Here is a 20,649-nt window from a genome sequence, read left to right on the forward strand (position 1 = left end):
ACCATGCATGCTGCTTTGTTTGCTTTTGTGACACCCGGTCAGAATTTTTTGCCAAAGGGCTTTGCAACTTATAAAGCAAAGCAGAGATACAACATGACTATGCAACACGTCATAAAGTAGGGTGACCCATTCATCCTAGTTTGCCCAGGGCTTTCCTGGTTTTAAATACGGAAAATCTCATGTCCTGGGAAACCCTTCAGTTTCAGAACAACTGGGATTATTGGCCATTCTATTACAAAGACAAGGCAGAGCTAGAGCCTTAATAGAAAATGACAAACATTTTAGATTGATTTCATAGAAGGAATTGCAGGCCAAGACACTGCTTTAACTGTAACATCTAAACTCTGGGTTTTGAAGTAGTATATGCAAAGAGAGCATTGAATTGTCCATGTCAAATAGCAAGTGACTTATCTTTTTTTGTTTTCAGAGTGGCTACCAAGCAAGATAACCTCAAGAAACTTTTGACCATCCCAAAAATATGGTGTATGGGGCAAGAGGGAGAGGGGGGAGGGGGGAACAGATAAAGAACTCTCTTGCATCATTCATTTGCCTTCCCAGCACCTACCTTCATTCTCATGTCCCTGGCATATTTCTCCAGCTCCTTCCTTATGTCAGCCCTCAGCATCTTTGAGACGTTGAGGACCAGCTGCTTCCATTCAATAGGCTGGAAGCTATGAGGCTCATGGGGGACATACAGCCCAATCTTGACCTTCTTGACTGTGTGCAGGTATTTCTTGTAGGAGTCTTCAAAGTCAAAGATAAGGTCACTCAGAGTCCTAAAGGTCAACGGCTTGTCCATCAGCTCAGCCCTTCGGCTCATGCCGAGTGAGCCATAGCGGCCATTGCAGTAAATCCCCAGCACAACATGGTGAAAGCAGTTTCCTGAGAAGTAGGTTTTAAAGCTGATGGGGAATCGCTCGATGGAAGGCTGTCCATTGGTTAAGTATCTTAGACAATCTGAGTTAAGGAAGAGAGAGGAGGCCTTGAAAATTCAGAGCCTGGACTCCCAAGAAGGGAAAGGAGCCCATCCCGTCGGTGAGTCCATCCCTCCGCCTCTGAGCAGGACCACAGCTAACCTTTTCCAGACTAATCACTTGATTATCTTGGAGTACCTAGTACTATATGGCACAAACCAAAACCAAATGAATATGGGACAAAGAGGAAAAACTTGCCATCTTCTTTAGTACTTAAATAGATGTAAAACAAAACAGTAACAAGCCCCCTTTTCCTTCCTAGGTTTTCTACGGGAATGATAAGCTATGAATGGTTTTTGGTGTTTTTTTTAATACAATCAGAATGATATTCTCAGAAGTTAATTCTGGCTGGAGTATGTGGGATACACCAGGAATTAAAGGCCTCTTCAAGCAGGGGAGAAAAGACAAACAGAACCCAGACAAGGCCATGGAGATGTAAGAGACAGACTGCCTGATTATCTAGATGGTAAGGGACAGAAGGGTGTGAGAATAGGTCATGTGTGCACCTCATCTGCTCCTCTCATTGGCCCCGTCACAGCCCTGGCAGCAGCCGTGGGTACTACACAGAAAGTTGCCTGCAACACCAGAACCTCTGGCTGCCCTCCATCCCCAACCCATGTGGCATCACTAGTTTTCTCCATGTGTTGGCCCGTTAGGATGGAGTAACCTAGCCTCTCACTATTACCTGAATTTAGGCCCAGCAACCCTACGGTGCAGCTTCAAGCAACTGCCCACTGACGCCACATCCTGGAATGATGGACAAGAGGCATCATATCCTCAAGTCCATCTCAAAGAGTCTGGACAGCCCTGGTGAGGCATGGTCACCCAACGACCCAGCTTTTCTGGAGAGGGATATTGGAAACTCATAAAGTCACTCCTCTGCTGAAAACCTCTGGTGTCTCCAGACTGTCCCTAAATAATAACCCAGATGCTTAACATGGTGGCTTGTGCACTGTAAATGCACAGCAAGTGGGTACAGTTTTCCATTCTGAGAATCTGTCTTCACCATTTCTTGTCCCCACTCCAACTTACCTTCCACACAGTGGCCTGAACGATCCATTTATGCCAAAATTTGGTACATGTCACTCTTCTGCTTAAGTTTTCAGTGTCTGTCATCTTCTCCAGGACTTGAGCCAAAACCCTTAGCAAAGTCCTGCCATGATTTTGGTCCCTACTTGTCTATCCTTTGTACAGTCTTGTCACCCCCCCGAGTCCCCCCAGTACACACTCTGGGCTAGGACCCTGACCTACCTCTGGGCAGGCCCATGATATTTGTGAAGGCTACACCCTGAGACCAGATCTGTGCCCATTGTCCTCGGCACATACATTCCCCCATAACATGAAGTTAAATGTAACTGAAAAATTTAAATGACTTTTAAATAGCCTTTATATTACTAAGCTATGAGACCAAAGTGATCTATGAAACTCTCAAACATATGCCACGAAACACACTCTGTATACTACATCATGTCCCTTCTTTTATGGCTTCACTCACACATCAGCCTTACGAGTACAGGGGATTCACACCTGGCAGAGATACTTGGGGTCTCCTAAGAATCATTAGTAATAAGGATGCTGTGGGCTCACCAAGGCTGCACTCTGAATGCAAAAGCCTCACTATAATCCCCTCCCCGTTCCTTGGTGTGATACCTTCCTTGAACTTCCTCAGCCCGGGTTAGGTATTGCACCCCACAAGAACGCCCATAGCACTAGGTGCCTCATCATTCAACATTCTGTTTGTTTGTTTGTATCCTGTGAGAGCAGGGGTTGTGTTGTGTGTCCTAGTATCCCTGGGATTAGCAGGGGCCTGGCACACAGAAATGCTTGCTGAAAGAAGGAACCTTCGATTGTGAGGATACATTTCCTTCCACTTAAAAGGACTGCACTCAATGGAGGGCTAATCCTGGTACCCTTATTAGAAAGAAGCTGACAGAACCCTACCCCAGCCCTGAAGTCAGCCTTGCCCTCTGCCCTCAATTTAATAACAGAGGGCTCCTCTTGATAAAAATGGTTACCTGCTTTCTCTTCACTTGATCATGTGAGATCGACTGGCAGTCAGGGAGTGAAATCACATCCTTCTGAGTCCTCTTACATAAATGCTTTCTTGCTTTCTGGGACGAGTTCTCTGGGGCTGGAATAAGGGCATTCCTTAGTTGTTTAAGTCAGTGCAACAAACACTCATTGAGTGAGTAGCTTCTGTGGCAGACAACCTGCTGGGCAGGGCTGAGGAGCTAAAGAACGCAGCCCTTCTCCAGAAGTCTGGTGGGGAGACAGGCTCAAAATGGATACAATATGATCAGTATGCCAGTGCCTCAAAATTTAAACACAGAATTACCACACGATCCAGCAATTCCACTTATGGGTATATATCCCAAAAGAATTACACACAGGGACTCAAACGGATACTTGTCCATCCATGTTCACGGCCACACTAGTCACAACAGCCAAATGATAGAAACAACCCAGGTGTCTATGGATGGATGAATGGATGAACAAATGTGATCTATAGATACAATGGATTATTATTATTATTCAGCCTTAAATAAGAAGAGAATTCTGGCACATGCTACAACATGGATGACTCTTGAGGACATTATGCTAAGTGAAATAAGTCAAGTCACAAAAGGACAAATACTATATAATTTCACTTTGAGGTATCTGGAGTAATCACATTCATAGAGACAAAGTAGAATGGTGGGTGCGAAGGGCTGAGGATGGGGGGGTGGCGGGTGGGGGGGAGTTAGTGTTTAATGGGTGTGGTGCTTCAGTTGGGGAAGATAAAGTTCTGGAGATGGATGGTGGTGACGGCCATACAACAAATGGGAATAATCTCAATGCCACTGAACTACACACTTAAAAATAGTTAAAATGGTAAATTTATATTATGAATATTTTACCACAATTTTAAAAAATACCCATATTTGCAATATATGTAGGTCAAATCATTATGCTATACACCTTAAACTTCTACAATGATGTATATATCAATTATATCTCAATAAAACTGAGAGGAAAAAAACCCACAATGTGAGGTGTGCTGTAAGAGAAACACGCCCAGTGACCACAGGGAGAGCAGAGAAGAGGCCCCAAAACTAGTCTAATGGAGAAGTGGAAGCGGGGAGAGGAGAGGAGAGAACACCAGTCCATTCTGTCACAAGTCACCAGTCTCTAGGATGCGTTCCATCATTATGGCCATCAGTAAAGCCCTGGGACCTGGAACAACTGGGAACCAAGAGGAAGGGGACAAGGAAGGGTAGATGAGAGCAGAGGAGTAGCCTGAACTCTAGGGAAAAGAGAGCAGAAGGGCCCCAAGCTCCTGGTAGATCTGCCTAGCATTCAGCCTGCCGGAGATATGTCTAACCCATCTCCACTAACAAACCTGCTACTTGAATGAACCATTGTACTTTACTACCAGGATTAAGCCCCACTAGGGTCAATGAGGGCCTCGAAAGAGTGGCCATGATTCATAAGATAATTGGAACCAAAATTTTCTCTCTCCAGTATGCACGAGAAAGTGTGCACACACTCAAGCAAGATCAAAAGACGAGGTTCTTCAAGAATGAATCCTGAAGAGATCCAAGATGGCAGAGTAGAAAAACACGGTGCCTGCTTCCTTCTGTGAACACATTAAAATTACAACTAAATTATGGAACAATCAACCTGGAGCACCATTTGAAGACTAGCGGAACAGAGTTATATAACGAAGGATATCAAGACACCACATTAAGACTGGTAGGAGGGGCGGAGACATGAAAAGGGCCAGCCCCAAACCTCCATGTGGAGGTTGAGAATCAGGAGGGCTATCTCAGCTGTGGAGGTTCACCCCAGAGGAGCTAAGGGTCCCAACTCCACACCAACTTCCCCAGCCCGGAGTACTGTTGCCGGGAAAAGGAGCCTGTACAACATCTGGCTGTGAAAACCAGTGGGGATTCCAACCATCCGGGTGGGTCAGAAGGCTGCGGGAAACTCAGACGTCCTCTTAAATGGCTCACACACACTCACTCACTCACAGGCACTTACCCGGGGCTCCGGCGGAGGAACGGTGACTCAGGGGCGTCAGAGGCATACAGGGGGGCAGACTGAAGTGTGTGGCCTTGGAGTGAGGCCATTTTCCCTGTGAGGGGGGCCTTCTCCCATGTAGCCAGCAGGCAGGCAACATCTTTTCTGTGTTGAGCCCACCCTCTCTAGCCAAAACTGAATCTGATTGGCTTGGTGAGCTCCACTGCTCCGCCCTGCTGACTCCCTGGGACCCTACCCCACCCAACTTCCCCAACACCAGAGGCATTTTATTGGAAAGCAGCCAGCCCCACCCACATTGCACTCTTTTTTTGAAAACTTTTGGAGTCCACAGGCCCCAGGTGGGCAGGAACTGGCCTCAGTATACTCTGGGACTTTTGCTGAGTAGCTCCAGGCTCAATACTGGCACCAAACCAGAGGCTACATTAACCTGGTGACCACAACTTTCCCCATTCTAGTTGCTCCCTGAGATCCTGACTCACTCAGCTTGCACGAGGCTTTATGAGTGTCTGAACCTTAAGGGAGTCAGCAGTTGGCAGCAGGCCTCGGGGTGTCCAAGCTTTTTATGCACCTACTCCAGATCTGGTACTGGTGGCAGATGTCCTCAGTTCACAGTGTGGCCTCTCACATGCCTATGACTTTAGTACAGGCAGCGAACAACTGTGGGTCGCTTTGTTGCTCCTACCACATAGTCCTCAGCAGGTCAGCACTGCCCCTCCCAAGAGGTCCCAGAACCAACATATCTGGAGGTTGGATTCAGACCACAGCAGAGCACCACCTAATTAGCCCCACACAAGCAACAAAGGGCAGTCTCAACAGGCACCAATGCCCACTGGGTGAATCCCACTCAGTGGGGTAAGCCCCCAGAATAGCAGTCTATGAGCTGTAGAGGTGGCCAAACCCCACAGCCAACTGTACTGAGGGTCACTCCCACTCACTGATCCCACAGCTCAACTATAACACAAGGGCACACACAACCCACACAAGGGAGCACCCAGAGCAAGTGACCAGGGAAACTGTGCCAGGGCCCCACAGGGCACCTACTAAATAAAGCCACCCAGTCAAGACTAGAAGACATAGCAGATCTACCTAATACATAGAAACAAACACAGAGAGGCAGCCAAAATGAGGAAACAAAGAAATACGTCCCAAATAAAAGAATAGGAGAAAACTCCAGAAAAAGAACTAAATGAATTGGAGGCAACCAACCTACCAGAGACAGAGTTATAATGATGCTCAAGGAATTTAATGAAAATTTCAACGAAGAGATAGCAAGCATAAAAAAGGACATAGAAACTAAGTGAAGAATACAATAACTGAAATGAAGAATGCACTAGAAGAAATCACCAGCAGACTAGATGAAGCAGAGGACTGAATCAGAGATTTGAAACACAAAATAGCAGAAAACACCCAGTCGGAATAGCAAAAAAAGAGTAAAAAAAAAAAGAGAATAGTTTAAGGGGCCTCTGGGACAATGTCAAGCGTAACAACATTCATATGATAGGGGCACCAGAAAGAGAAGAGAGAAAGCAAGGGATTGAGAACCTATTTGAAGAAAATGAAAACTTTCATAACCTGGCAAAGGAAATAGACATACAAATCCAGGAAGTGCAGAGAGTCCCAAACAAGATGAATCCAAACAGACCCACACTAAGATACATTATAATTAAAATGGCAAAGGTTAAAGACAAAGAGAGAATCCTAAAAACAGAAAGAAAAAGGCAACTAGTAACATATAAGGGATCTCCCATAAGACTGTCAGCTGATTTCTCAACAGAAACTTTGCAGGCCAGAAGGGATTGGCACAAATATTCAAAGTGACGAAAAGCTAGGACCTACCACCAAGGGTACTATACCCAGCAAAGTTATCACTTAAAATCAAAAGACATACAGCATACAGCATAGGGAATACAGTCAATAATATTGTGATAGTGTGGTACGGTGTCAAATGGTTGCTGGACTTATGGTGATCACTTCTTTTTTTAAAAAATTTTATAAGAATTTATTTGAGCCAAAACTGATGACAATTGCCTGGAAGCAAGATCTCAAATGCTTCAGGTGATCACTTCTTTAGGTATATAAATGTTGAGCAACTATGGTGTGCACCCGAAACTAATATAATATTCTTTGTTAGGTATATTTTTAATAAAAATCTTTAAAAAAAAACCAGAATGAATCCTGAACTCTGGGCTAATGTCAAACAAGATCAAACCAGGATGGACACAGGCTTCCAAGCACAGCCAATCAGACCTGTTTCAGCGTTGTCACTATTTGTATCCCAGACCTCTGTCCTTCACTGTGCCCGAGAGGGAAGCAGGCCACAGGGATGCTGACACAGAGCAAAGAGGAAAGACAAAGATGCTGTAAGTTTTAGAATTCAGGTCTGTGTTTCTTGTCTGTGTCCAAGAGTCAAATTTCCCTGAGTTTGGCAGTGTGAGCTGAATTTCTCTACTCTCCCCATACTTTTCTGAAATGTCACACCAGTAAGAACAAAGGACAACCAAAAGCACCCTACCCGCAGATTTGGCCGATGCTAGAACTAAGGGCCAGAGGCTGGTCACAGGTCTATTTCCATAATCCCAAAAGGTTTTGGGTAATTCCCGTAACCTAATGTAAGGTTTAGATGTATCAAATTGCACAGGGAGAAGACTATTGTGTACATGACTGTTGTGTAAAGCAAGATGACCTCTGTCCAGGTGCACTCAGACATCCCTCAGCAGGGGGTCTGAAGTGAGCTTCCACCTGGGGAAGGGACTGTGCTTGTGATCACCCTCACTGATCCCCACCAGCAAATCCCAACTATTGTTCACCTTTATTAAACTTGTAGGAGGCTCTGCCCAACAGCTGTGGCTGACTTACCAAAGGAGGGGGGCGCTGAGCCATCTGCTGTCCCCACCTGTCCTGTCCTCCTGCTGGGCTCCCCAGGCACACATTTCACTTCCTTTGTGGGGAGCAAAGAGGAGGTCTGAAAGGAATGTTGGGGAGGCGCCTCAATAAAGCTCAAGTTTCCATTTTTCCAATGTGGGCCCAGGCACTCGTGGACGACCGTGTTTCAGATCAGGCCTGCCAGTGCTCTGCAGGGGGCACCAATTCCTCCTTCCATAAAGATGTCTAGGAGACCAGAAAAGCAGACTAGGCTTGTCCCCGTCTCCAGTCCAGTTCTCAGCCACCTGACGTTTCGCTGCTGCATCTCCTTTTTCTCCTGGTTTTCCTTCCACCTCTCAAGCTGTCCTTCTTGGTCTCATTTAGGGGTTCTTTGCGTCCAACTAGACCCCAAAATAGTGGGACTTCATCCTTGATCTTTTTCTCTTCTCACTCCTTGAACATTATCTACCACCCGCAAACACTCACAGCTCCAAGCTCGCATTTACAGCACTGAGACCCCTCAAGCTCCACAGTGACATCCCACCCTGATATCCCACAGGCATTTCAAACTCAACACGTCCAAATCTGAACTCACCTCCCTATAAATCTGATCCTCCTTTCTAAGTCCTTCCATTGGACTTGGAAGTGGCGTTACTATCCAATCACCCAATTTTCTAAGCCAGAAATGTGGAGTCACAGCCTCTTTCTCCTCTAACTCCTCACATCTAATCAGTCCATCTGTGGTGGTGATGACAACTCCAGCTCCATCCCTCCACCTTCATTGCTGCTGTCTTAGTTCGGGTCTGTGCTGAAGTATCTCACCTCTCCGTAGCTCCCGTCCCTCCAGCCCATCCTCCACAGACAGTCACCCAATCCAGAAACCTGTATTTGTTGACTCCTTGCTCATCAACTACACCCAGCTGGCCTCCAAGTCGTGTAAACTCTACCTCCCTGATATCTCTTGATATCCATTCTCCTTGCCGGGACCATGGTTCAAGCATCCCCATTTCCCTCATGTCACAGTTTGTCCTTGGCTCTGCAGATCCAGCCCCATCCTTCAATCAGCCCTAAAACCCACTGCTCTGAAGTGTACACCTCCCCTCAAGCGCTTCCATCTAGGCTGCCCATTGCCTTTTGGGAAAAGGTCACACTCAACAGCACAGCACTAAAGACCTAACTGCTCTTACCTGGGACCCCCTCTCAAGCTCCTGACTTGCTGTGTTCCCTTGGTCACTGTCCCTTCCAGCCATCTACCCCAAAGGACTGGGAGTTTCCTTGCTCTTCTACCAGATCGTGTTCTATTGCTATCACCACTAATATGTCAGTTCTATCACAGTCTTCTGGGCCATCTTCACCTTAGGCTGAGGAGCCAAGTCGAGTCTGGTGGAAAACAGAACAGAAAGTGTGGGAGAGACAAGACCCCTTTTTCAGCTCTATGTTCTGTAGTCAGGACACCATACCATGACATGGTCTCCTCCACAACCCACTCATAGAATTTTCCCTGGAGATGGATTTGGAGGATCCCATTTCCCCTAAATGTCTTTCCTGTTGCAATGCCAGATTAATGCAAAAAACAATGATACACACACTCTCTAGTTCTTCTAAGTTAGAATTCTCCTCATAACTAGTGAGGCTGGCCTGAGAGCTGGCCTGGAGGCAGGCTTTAGCTAACAGGTCACACAGATGATGGTCCAAGGAGCCAAGCTCTGATTTCGTTCAACTCCAGATGGTGGAAATGAAAGGGAACCCTTAGGAGAGCTTGATACTTTCCTCCAAGGAAACAACAGCCATCATCTTGTGGATCTAGGATGTTAAAGGCACAGCTAGCCCCAGAGTGAGACCACCATCTATGGAGTAAACGGAAGCAAACAAACTTAAAGGATACATGCCCAGGATGACAGCTTCAAGGCATTTGATAGGCAAGGACTCCCGAGTCATTTCCTTCGCTGTTTCCATTAACCTGTAGGATAGAGCACAGCAAAGGATCTCAGGTCTTAATGATTCAGTTAGTCTGTCTGCCAATCCATCAGCATGCCTTTCTCCTCCCTAGGCACCATGCAGGAAAACAGAGGGAACCGGAAGAACTCGCCTCACAGGAGGGTGCCAAAGCACATCCACACTTGGCACAACCAAAATCCTAATTCTACACTCCTCTCTCCAACAGTGAGCTCCTGGATGGTAGTGCCCATATTCCATCGCCCTAGGACAAGGGACATTACATGGAGCAAGTAAAGGAGGCCACATGAAACAAATTTCATAGCCCCCTCCCATCCTCTGGAAGAGTTAGTCTCCACCACTAACTTAGCTGTTAGAATGGCCCAGATGGCAGCCACTCCAGAGCTTCTACCTCCATCATGGCCCTGGGGCACCGCCCCCCATCTCCACCCCTTACAGACCAGGATATTTGAGCACCGGGATACAGGGATAAAAGGTAGGAGGAGTTGGCAGCTCTCAGGTAGGAGAGACGTCATCTGGCCCACAGATCATGCACCACTTACCCACTCAGCGGTCTCATTTTCCTAATTTCAAAGAACTGGGTCCCTGTATGATTGTATCTGTGTGAAGTATGTAAAGGGAAAGTGACAAGAAACTCCAAAGGTCCCAGGAATCCAGCAGAGGAAGCTATGCGTTGATTTCTCAGTGGGATGAGGAAGTAGGGGCTTTCCAGAGGTGACTAGTAGCCAGAAGACAGCCAACAGCCTCTAATGCCTCACTGTCCTGTGGAACTCTAACTTCTAACTTAGGCCCCACAGTATCTTGGACCTTTATTGTAGCTGTTTTCAATCTGCTCTATATTCTGGCTATTCGAATACATGTCTTAATGCACCTACCAGACTACAAGATCTTTTTGAGAGTTGAGATCATTTATCATCTTCATATCACCCATAAAGCCTCGTACAAGCTCAACATATTCCAGTTAGCAAGTATTATTAAATGAATGAGGAATAGAGAATGGCTGAGCAGACAAATGGATGGATAAATGGGTGGATGGGTGGAAGGGTAGATGGATGGATGGATAGAAGGGTAAGTGGATGGAAGGAAGGAAGGAAGGAAGGAAGGAAGGAAGGAAGGAAGGAAGGAAGGAAGGAAATGGAAGGGTGATGGATAGAAAGGTGGATGGATGGCAACAGGTTTCTCAGTAACACACAGACGCTGCAGCAGAGCTTACTGTGGAAACATCACTTTCATTTCATGCCCGGACTAACACTTGACATTGATCACTAAATCTGAGAAGACGACGTTACCCACAACCCGGGATTTAGTGGGCTGCCCAGAAGGTCTCCGGGACTGGTCAGCTGCACCAGCTCATCCTGTAGGAGACCAGAGATTCCCTGCTGCTGTGCTCTCTGAGACTGGTCTTGATTTTTCTGAGGCTAACTAGTCAGGTTGTATGTTTCCCTATCCTGCCTCAAACATAATCCTACAGAAACAGTGCATATTGGGAAGGTGCTAACGAAGCATGAACTTGTAACCCTGGTGGGGTGGGTGTAGGAGATTACACTGTCCCTCCAGTGGGAGAGGCAGCGGCAGAATGTGGTGCTGACCGCCTAAAGGTGCTGCACACCCTCCTGAGAAGGGGTGGGAGTCCTCTCCTGGCACAGAGGGGCTTGGCCACTCAGACACGAGGAGCTCCTTAGAAGCACATTCTAGGCCCCACCCTGGAGACTCCGATTTCAGGCCATGGCTTTAACCCTAGCTGCCATTCAGAGTCACCCCATCTTGACTGCTGAATTGAAAGTTCCAGGGTAAGGGCCAGGGGCTAATTTTAACAAGCTCACCAGCAGTTTGGAAAGGACTGGCGTGGTCATAAGGATAACCAATAACAACACAGGCTTGCCCAGCTTTCAGAAAAATCCAACACACAGAACCCTAGAAGTAAAAGAAAAATGAGGGACCATCTAGCCTCCTTGTGAAGTGAGTTTCTTTTTTTAACTTTACCAAAGACTTCATTCACACAGTGAGATTCCCAGTATATTTAAAGTAGAATTCAACTGGCAAAAATTCAATATATACACCCAACTTTCCCTAGTTACGTATATATATAGTCCATACATCTAGTGCATAAAGTGAGATAAACCTGCAATAATTTAAAGTTACCTGGCCATCTCTTCTCAGCTCCTAAGTTATTAGGCCTGAAAGTGAGCTGGGAGGAAAGCTTCCTGTAAACACTGCCTTCAAAGTGAGAGACTCACTGAGCCCACGATCAGAAGGTTCTCCCAGGCAGCAGAGTTCAGGTGGCACTTCGTTCCAGAACCTCATGCAAGACCAACACTCCTGTTGGCCAATGCTCTGAGGCTGTCAGAAGGGAAGGCAGGATTTGTCCTTTCATATCTCCATTGCCAGCTGAGCACAGCAATATAGTCAGGGCTGGCCCCAAGAGGTCCCCGTACTCTAGCATGGATCGCTGTGTTCAGGACAAAGTAGGAAGTCCCAAGTCACTAAAGTCTGGTCAGAAGGGAGAAGAGGCCACACTCTGCTTTGTGTAGTGACCAGGTGACTCTAATGACCAGGTGACAGGGAGCATGGTCCCAGGAGCTTGCTGATGCTTTCCCTTCTCCAGCCCTCTCTACAGTCAGTGATCTAGGTCAGTGACCATCATAATGCATCAGAGAGAAACATAAAAAAGCAGATCCCTCAGGCCAACAATGAAAACTGGGCTGAGAATGTGCTGTAGGGTTTATAGAAGAATGAGCAGATGATATGTAAAGCGCATCCAAATTTGCCCCCACCAATGCATTCCCAGCCAGGCTCATTCGCTTTCATCTCTGGCCAAATGATCCTTGTGAAGGCCATGCCCTAGATAGAAATGGGGAGCCATTCTAATTTCTGTCACTTTCTGGAATGTTCTGTGAGAGTTGGGAACATCCGGGAAGGTTCAATTCTTGGGGTCCAGGTCTTCTACCCTGGCAGGAGTTTACGGTTCTGGACCACATGGAGCTCCCCATGTTGAGTCCCATTTTGGGGATCAACACACCAGATAGCCTTCCCAGGGCTGGGGCTGTCTGCCTCACCCCTGGAAGCTGGTGCTACCTTCCCCCTCTAATATCGCTTCAGGATTCCACTGGGAAGATGTCATGCGGGGGAGTTCATGTATGACGTGGGAACTGAAAGGCTAAGCAAGTAATTGGCCCACCCAAAAGAGCAGGAATTGTGTTATTCCCATCTGGGAGTACCCATCCCAGCAGGGAAGTCACAAAAATCCATAGGAAAGACTCTTCCCTATGGCACCAAGAGGAGGGGGCTCTTCTGGGGCATGTGGGACATGTGTCAGTACCCCATGAAATCCTTTCTGGTAAGTTCTAGGTCTTTAGAGCGGAAAGACAGAGGTCAGCAGAGGCTTGACCTTTTGGACAACATGCTGGGAGCCTGGGGTGGTGGCAGCTGCCTCCGTAGGGAGTCTGATGCTGGCTTGACTTCGAAATGTTACTGACTCGCTTGGGCAAATGGCCGGTCCCTCTCACATACACCTCTGCCAGCCCAGCTCCCTTGGGACGCCTGTCCCTGATAAAGCACCAGAAGCAGCCAGTGGATCATCTACTTCAGCCCCTTTGCTCTGTCAATGTTGCTCATGCAGGCCCTCAGAACTGATCTAATCCTGACCACAAACAACTTGAGGACACTGGGAGAGAAAAGAACCACACTCTGGCTGGTCTGAACCCAGCCTGGACCCACAGGGCTCCTCAGGTCTCCTACAAGCTCAAGTGAGGGGAGCAGGCTCCCACCCCAGAGCCCCATTCGGTGATGCGGAACGGAGCAAGGCCACCAGTCTGGGTCACCTGAGGAGCCACAGGCTGTGCCAGGTGAGCCTATTATAGATTATGAGCAAAAATGAAAGGAAAGAAAAAGAACAGAACACTAGGAGTGAAGAGGGAGAAAGAAAGAAAGTAGAGGAAGAGAGGAGGGAAAGATGACTGAGAAGGAGGAGGTGGAGAGGAAGGAGGAGATGGAAGGCAGAGGGACTCCAGGTGGCCCACCCCTGACTCACTGCCCTCTTGCCATCCTGGCCCACACTCTGCTTAAAGAGAGAAGAACCTTATCGTTGCAATTACATCCTCTGTTATCACTCCTTCTAGACTCTCACGTAGGGCCAACCCTCCATGCCTGGCCTCACCAACCTTAGAGAGCGTTTGCTGACCAGCTGGGGACAAACATGCCAGCAGGTTTGCGATCACCACGTCTGTCCCCTGCTCAGACCCTGGTTTGAAGGATACTGTAGTGTCTTCATGTAGTTCTGGATTGCCTGGAGCCAGTCTGGGATAGTCATCGACAGCCTGTAGTTTGGAACCTGGGGTACTGAAGGCTGCAGAGAAGTAGAGAGAGAGATCTTTTTATCAAGGAGATGCTCTGAGGGCCAGGGCCTGGGGCCAGGCAGTGCTGAGACCACCAGAAAGCTGCCCCTGAGAGCAGAGGGCCACCCTGCCATGGTCACCTGCTCGAGTGGTGCCTCCTGACAAGGTCTCCCCAGACCAGTCAGTCCCTTGCTAAAGGCTCAAGTTCTCCCTCTATGCATTCCCTCTGCACACACTCCGCCTGGGTCACCGTGGCTCTCCATGGCGCTCTGTGGGTTGTGTGAACACAGCCGGCCTCTCCATGGGCATCTCTGCGCCTCGTTGAGGACAAGGACCGTATCCTATAGGGTCCCCCGATGAGCCCGGCCCAGGACGTTCACAGAGGTGTTCCATTAATCCGCACATTTTCACTGCACGACTACACCTTTTGCTGCATGGTTGGTGTGACCCACTATATGTGCTCCACTCCGGGGCACCACTGATTACCAGATGAATGGTAATGCAACATGGCAGCACAGCCGCCACTTCTCAACACCCCCCACCCCCAACGCCCATTATGTCCCTTCCCCAAGTCTGGCCCAAATGGATTAGGAAAGATTCCCCTCTTGCCTTGACTCTCACCAGGTAAGTGCAGCTCCTCTGACTCAGACGCCATCTCGCCCTTTTGTCCCTCATGGCTGCCCAGTCACCTCGTCATTTCCTAGTCTGCCTCCTAGTCAACACTCACCAAGTGTCTACAACTGAGATAGTTTTAATCCCTGCTGGGAAGAAAAGAAGAAATAGCAGGCAAGGACAGAGGGGGAGGGAAGCGCCTCTCCTCAGGAATTTAGAGCTAAGACACCACTGAGCTCCGAGCAACCCTGCCAACGGGGCCACCAGTGAGAACAGGCTGGGGCTTCCAACCCGGCCACTCCTGGGAAGCAAGGGACGGTTTCTGCTTTATCCCCACTATGTTCCTCAGTCTCTACCTCGGACTCTCTGGTGGGGTGGGGCTGATGGGGACAGAGTCCCTGAGCCCACGTGGGCCTTCGGCTCCTGCAGGGCTGCTGTCCAGGACAGGGGAGGCTCCTCCAGGCTTAAGCCGATTAGGGAGGAGCAGAAGGGGCCTCAGGACAGATTAGTTCCACCTGGGCACCAACAGCGAAAGGGAGGCCCTGGGGATTTAGGGCTTAGCTGATGGACAGCGAAGCTGCTGGTGAACAGACTTGGGGACAGTGCTGAGCAGCATGGCTGGACACCTGAGCTCTCCCAGCTCCCTGAGCTCAGGCCCCACAGTGAGGCTGGAGGGCATGCTCCCCCTGGGCCAGGGGCACTCCCATACTTCTACACCCTGGGCTGCATTTACTCCAAATGCTACTTATTCTTTTCCCCTCAGTGCCTCTATTCTCTCTTGGCTTTGAAACTTCCTACTTCACAGCAACCACCCCTTCAACAAAAAATCATACTTCCTACTTCACAGCCAAGGTGCTGTGTGCGTGCGTGTGTGTGTACCCGCGCCCACGTACGCACACACACACAGCTGTTCTGTGAACTACACGATGATTACAACGTATCAGCTCAAATCCCATTCACGTCTCGGAGAGTCATTTTTGGGAGCAAAATGTTCCAAAGGGAACATCTGCTCACATGCCCCATCCCCAGAGCCAACATATGAAGTGTCTCCCCGTTATTCTGCCCTAACAAACACTAGGCAGTGCCCAGCTTGTCCTTGTTTTTTTAACAGTAACATCCACTGATCTCTCCAAACCTGGAATTCTGCGTAGGAATGTGCGAGAGATTTCACAGAGAAGTGAGGAGAGAAGGGGAGATGTAAATCAACATGTCTTTAGCACCTCCTAGTTCCAAGTTCTAGAGAAGATACAAATGGGGGAGGAGGCACAGAGACAGAGGAAGGGAGGAGGGAAATTACAGTTTATTAAGGCGTGAGCATATTTCTACATAGAAAAGTGATGTTGGTACCTATTTAAGAGGAAATGTGATAAGCATGGGAAAATGCCCCATAGACTCAAGGGCCACCTAACGGATCTCCAGAGGGGTGTTCCTTGGCCACAACCCTGTGGTGGCCAGAGTAACTGGGTCAGAGTCGGCTATGGGGGCTTACCACCAAATTATTTCAACTCCCCAAAGCCCAACAGAGCCCACGAGAGCCGGATGATGGGGTGGGAGCCAGGCAGCAGCTGGTCCTCAGAATAGCAGCTCAGTGGCGCCCAAAGGCTTTTAAAAACAGCTGCCTGGTTACCTCAGCCCCTGCTGAGAGTGAGTATAGGAGCTGTGGCCACATTCCCCAAACCCCAGCTGGGAAGCAGAGCTGTGGTGGGGAGAGAAGCTGAGCCTGCTGAGGAGATGATGTCATCCGGCTACAGCTCCCCCTGACATCTGGGATAGCTGACGGGGGCTCAGGCAAGGGCTCAGCTCCCAACCAGCCCCACAGGACGACGGACTATTAACCAGGTAGGGAGGGGCGGCCGGTTAGCTCAGTTGGTTAGAGCGCGGTGCTCTTCACAACAGGTTGCCGCTTCGATCCACACATGGGCCACTGGGAGCTGCGCCCTCCACAACTAGATTGAAACAACTACTTGACTTGGCGCTGATGAGTCCTGGAAAAACACTCTTAATTAAAAAATATATATATATATAGCGTTACTATAACCAGGTGGGCTACTTCGGGTGCAATTACAAATCCGACATACAGAGGTTCGGTTTCCTGCTTTGTCCCTGGTCAAGCTGCATGACCTCTCTAAGCCTGTATCCTTCCTGATAAAATCGGCAAATGTCACCTACCTACAGCTTTCTGGGCTGGTTATGTGGTTTATACGACCTAACATATAAAGCAAGCAACTTGGGCCTTTGTACTCGGTACTTTTCAAGTGTTAGCTATGTTATCATCGGCAGTGTTTTCTCAGGGGTCTAGAATGGGGAAGCCTGAAAGGTCTTCACTTTTCAGGAAATGGGAGACAGAATTAGCAGGGTCTGAGTCCCCGCACACTCAGGAGCGTCACCCAGATGCCTTCTCTCCCTAATAAATGAAGATGAAAACATCCACATCCCCGTGGGGACCATGAGTTAATCTCAATTCACGAAGAGTTCACACAAAGTGATAAGAAAACTCTTTCAGCACTCAAAGAAAAAAAAAAAATGGCCCCAAAAGGTGGAAGCAACCCAAGTGTCCATCAACAGATGAATGGATAAACAAACTGGGGTATATATACACACAATGAAATATTATTCAGCCATGAAAAGGAAGGACATTCGGACACATGGTACAACATGATGAGCCTTGAAGACCTTATGCTAAGTGAAATAAGCTATTCCCAAAGGACAAATAGTATGATTCCTCTTATATGAGGTTCTTATAGTAGCCAAATTCATAGAGACAGAAAGTAGAAGAGTGATTGCCAGGGAACAGGGGTTTGGGAGGAATGGGTACAAAGTTTCAGTTGAGAAAGAAGAAAAGGTTCTGGAGATGGAAGGTGCTGATATTGCACAATGATGTGAATGTACTGAATTCACAGGACTGTACACTTAAAAATGGTTAAATTGGTAAATTATGTTATGTATGTTTTACCACAATTTCTTTTTAATGGCCATAAAAAGGCAATTCACAAAATAAGAAATGTAAATAGTGAATAAATATTTGGAAAAAATGTTCAAGCTCACTAATAATTTAAGAAATACAAATTAAAGCCACTGCAAAATGTCATTTTTCACCTCTCCAATTAGCAGAGATAGTCTGAAATGTGGATATTCAATGCTGGTGAGGATGCTCTCTCATACAGTCGGATGGGAATATAAATCGGTACCATTTTAGGAAAATCCCAGGGCACACTTCTTCTGTTTTCTCTCTGACGGGGGTCCTGAGAATATCTCTTCATGTTATTTTTCTGCCCTATTTCACCTGAAACTCTACACTACATTGTCCATAGACCCTCCCCTCCAGGTTCCCACCTCCTGCCACCTGCATTCAGCCGCCTTCAAGCCACAGCCCAGCTGACAAAGGCAGAATCTTGAGACAACAGACCAGAACCACCCTCTTCACCAAGCAGTACTGGGTGGGGGCCCTGGGGGGTGAGGGAGTAGGAGGAGGGAGTGGAGTGGACAGGAAGATGGTTATTCAAGAACAATGAAACAAACCACAGACTCGACTTTTGCTGACAAGCTCTCTTTCACTCAATTCTTGTGTTTCACTCCAAACACAACGACCTGTCAGAAGAATGTGAGGAGGAGGGATGTGTGGACGGACATAAATGTGTATCATTACCATGGCATCACCACGTGGGAGAGAAGGGGGAAAACAGAAAAGGAGCCGGGGAGGCAGTAAGAGCGCCTGGGTACCAGGAATCTTTGACAAGAAAGAACAAGGAGAAAGCAAGGCCTTTTGCAGTCCCTGCTCTGAAAAATACCCTGGGCAGGCACCAGGCAGAAGAATCTCCTCTGGCAACCTGGAGAGCACAGATCATCACTCCTGAGCCCAGGATGGGCCCGAGGCCCAGGAATCTGTTGACAGGGGCCTGGTCCAGAGGCCCAGGGGTCACAACCCTGGGCAGAGCAGCAAGGACAGATGAATGGTTCTGCATACAGGACAGGCGAGAAAAGGAGCTACCGGTGTGAGCCAGCAGGGGGCAGGGGTGGAGCCCTGACTGCAGCAAAGGCTCATCCCGCAGCACTCACTTCTTCGCTCAGGCAAAGCTGAGTCCTCTAATAAGAATTCCTTGGTGAGATGAGTCACAAGACGTGGGGTTGTTTTTTTCTGGGCCAGCCACCTCACTTCCCATTCTCTGTCATCCTCCAGCTGACTGGAGTTGCTTTCTTCCACTGTCCATATTAACACCCTGGCCTTCACCTAGTCAGTTGTTAACTTCAGACCCAGTACCCACCAAGGGAGAGGCCTGCGGTCACAAATTTAAAGGAGAATCACAGAGCTGGTGAGCTCCCCACTCTGCCTCCAGGTGGGGGGACCTGGACCTTCAGGCAGAACTTACCATGGCTGCCAACAGAATGTCCTATAGTCAAAGGAAGTGTCATTTAGTCCTCTTAGGTCTGTGACACCTTCCCTGTTCACTTCTTTGCCAAATTCAACTGCCAAAAAAAGGTAAATCTCCCTGAAACTCTCCAACCCTTCCACCCTGACCCCACCACCCCTCTCTTTTGCACAAATTCCTCAGGAAGACATTGATTTGGTTAAAGGAGCAAAAGACTTGGCCCCAGAGGGAAAAGTCTGCAAGCTGAGTGCAGGAATAGCCCTTGAATTAGAGCACCCCCTGGAAACAGGAGCTTTGGAAGCTGTCCCATCTCAGGGCCTGCATAGGGGTCAGGGTTTGGGAAATGTCGGGACCAGGGATGAGGCATGCCATGATGGAGTTGGGGACAGAGAACCAACCATTAGGACACAACGTAAGAGAGAGAGTTCTTTTTTTAGGCTCAACAAGCCAATGGCCACGTTCTGGCTGGCATTGTCCTGGCTTGGCAGGAGTTAGCATGTGACCTTAGGGTTACTATGTCATGTGGCCACTCTATAAAAAAAGGGACCACACTTTTTTAAGACCACAGCATTCAGCCACAATAATGGAAGTACTGAGTAGAGGCCTCAGGGAATAGTGCTCTGTGTTCTAAGCTGCTTAGACAACAGTTAGAATATTGTGTTTCACATGTGCTAATTTTAGGGGGATTGACTGATGACAAACTAGCAAATGTCCTAGAAAGAGGATGAGGAGAGTAAACCGATCTGGGAACGATGACACATAAGAAAGGCGAAAGGAGCTACCTGTGGACAAAGAAGACTAAAGGAAGATGCAGACTGACAGAATGTCACAGTTAATGAGACTCATACTCAGCATTAGAGGCCTGGAGACTCAAGGGTCACAACATCATGGGATTTGAGAGTTGGAAAGAACTTTTCATGAAGTCTGGTCTACTCCCATTTTATAGATAAGAAAACTGAGGCCAGAGATTTTTTTTTTTTTTTTGAGTAAGTGACCTAAGCCATAAAGCTAGAGGTAGCACAACCAGGACTGGAATTCAGTCCCTTCCTTACTCCAAGAACCCCGTCTCGAGACAATCAAGGGAGGGTGAGTAGCAAAGGAAGTTGTCATGTGCTGCCCTAGTGCAAAGGGCAACACAAGAATCAGTGGTGACACGTGGCTACCGGGGGAGAAGGAGGGTTTCTGTTCAGTCTAAGAAAAGAGTTTCCCACCAATCAAATCTGGCCAGGGCTTGGGACCAGCTGCCCTGTGAAGCCATGAACCCCCTGTTTCCAGGAGGGCTTCAGAAAGAGGAAGGGATTCTCCTGAGAGGTGGGAGACTGGTCTCCAGGAACACTAACATTCCTGAGTCCCACCAACCAGGGGGGTGACCCCGCCCACAAGATCAGGAGAAGGATAAAGCCACAATTAGAAGCATGATCAACGCTGAGGGTGTGGGGTTAGACAGTGGGAACCGGCCGCTCTCTCTTCCCTTAGCCACCTCTCTTCCGGGTTTAAAGGCTCCCATCTCCTCAAGAAAAGAAA

General features: G+C 48.1%; 1 protein-coding gene across 3 annotated transcripts in view; it reads right to left on the minus strand.

Annotated features, from left to right (window-relative positions):
- VASH2 (vasohibin 2) overlaps nucleotides 1-20,649 on the minus strand; it is a 37,600-nt gene that overhangs the window by 15,489 nt on the left and 1,462 nt on the right. Inside the window, exons 2-6 of one of the 3 annotated variants that reach the window (XM_074322176.2) lie at nucleotides 14,768-15,994; nucleotides 14,069-14,157; nucleotides 10,355-10,411; nucleotides 9,742-9,816; nucleotides 566-947 (exon numbers count right to left, since the gene is read on the minus strand). In XM_074322176.2, coding sequence (XP_074178277.1) covers nucleotides 566-947; nucleotides 9,742-9,816; nucleotides 10,355-10,411; nucleotides 14,069-14,157; nucleotides 14,768-14,821 — 657 coding nt within the window. In that variant the 5' untranslated portion in view covers nucleotides 14,822-15,994. The remainder of the gene's footprint in view (nucleotides 1-565; nucleotides 948-9,741; nucleotides 9,817-10,354; nucleotides 10,412-14,068; nucleotides 14,158-14,767; nucleotides 15,995-20,649) is intronic. The other 2 variants (XM_019738038.3, XM_074322175.2) reach the window with 2 other exon arrangements.

Source organism: Rhinolophus sinicus, chromosome 11 (assembly GCF_057876585.1).
Source record: "Rhinolophus sinicus isolate RSI-liver-muscle chromosome 11, RSI-T2T, whole genome shotgun sequence".
Taxonomy (NCBI): domain Eukaryota; kingdom Metazoa; phylum Chordata; class Mammalia; order Chiroptera; family Rhinolophidae; genus Rhinolophus; species Rhinolophus sinicus.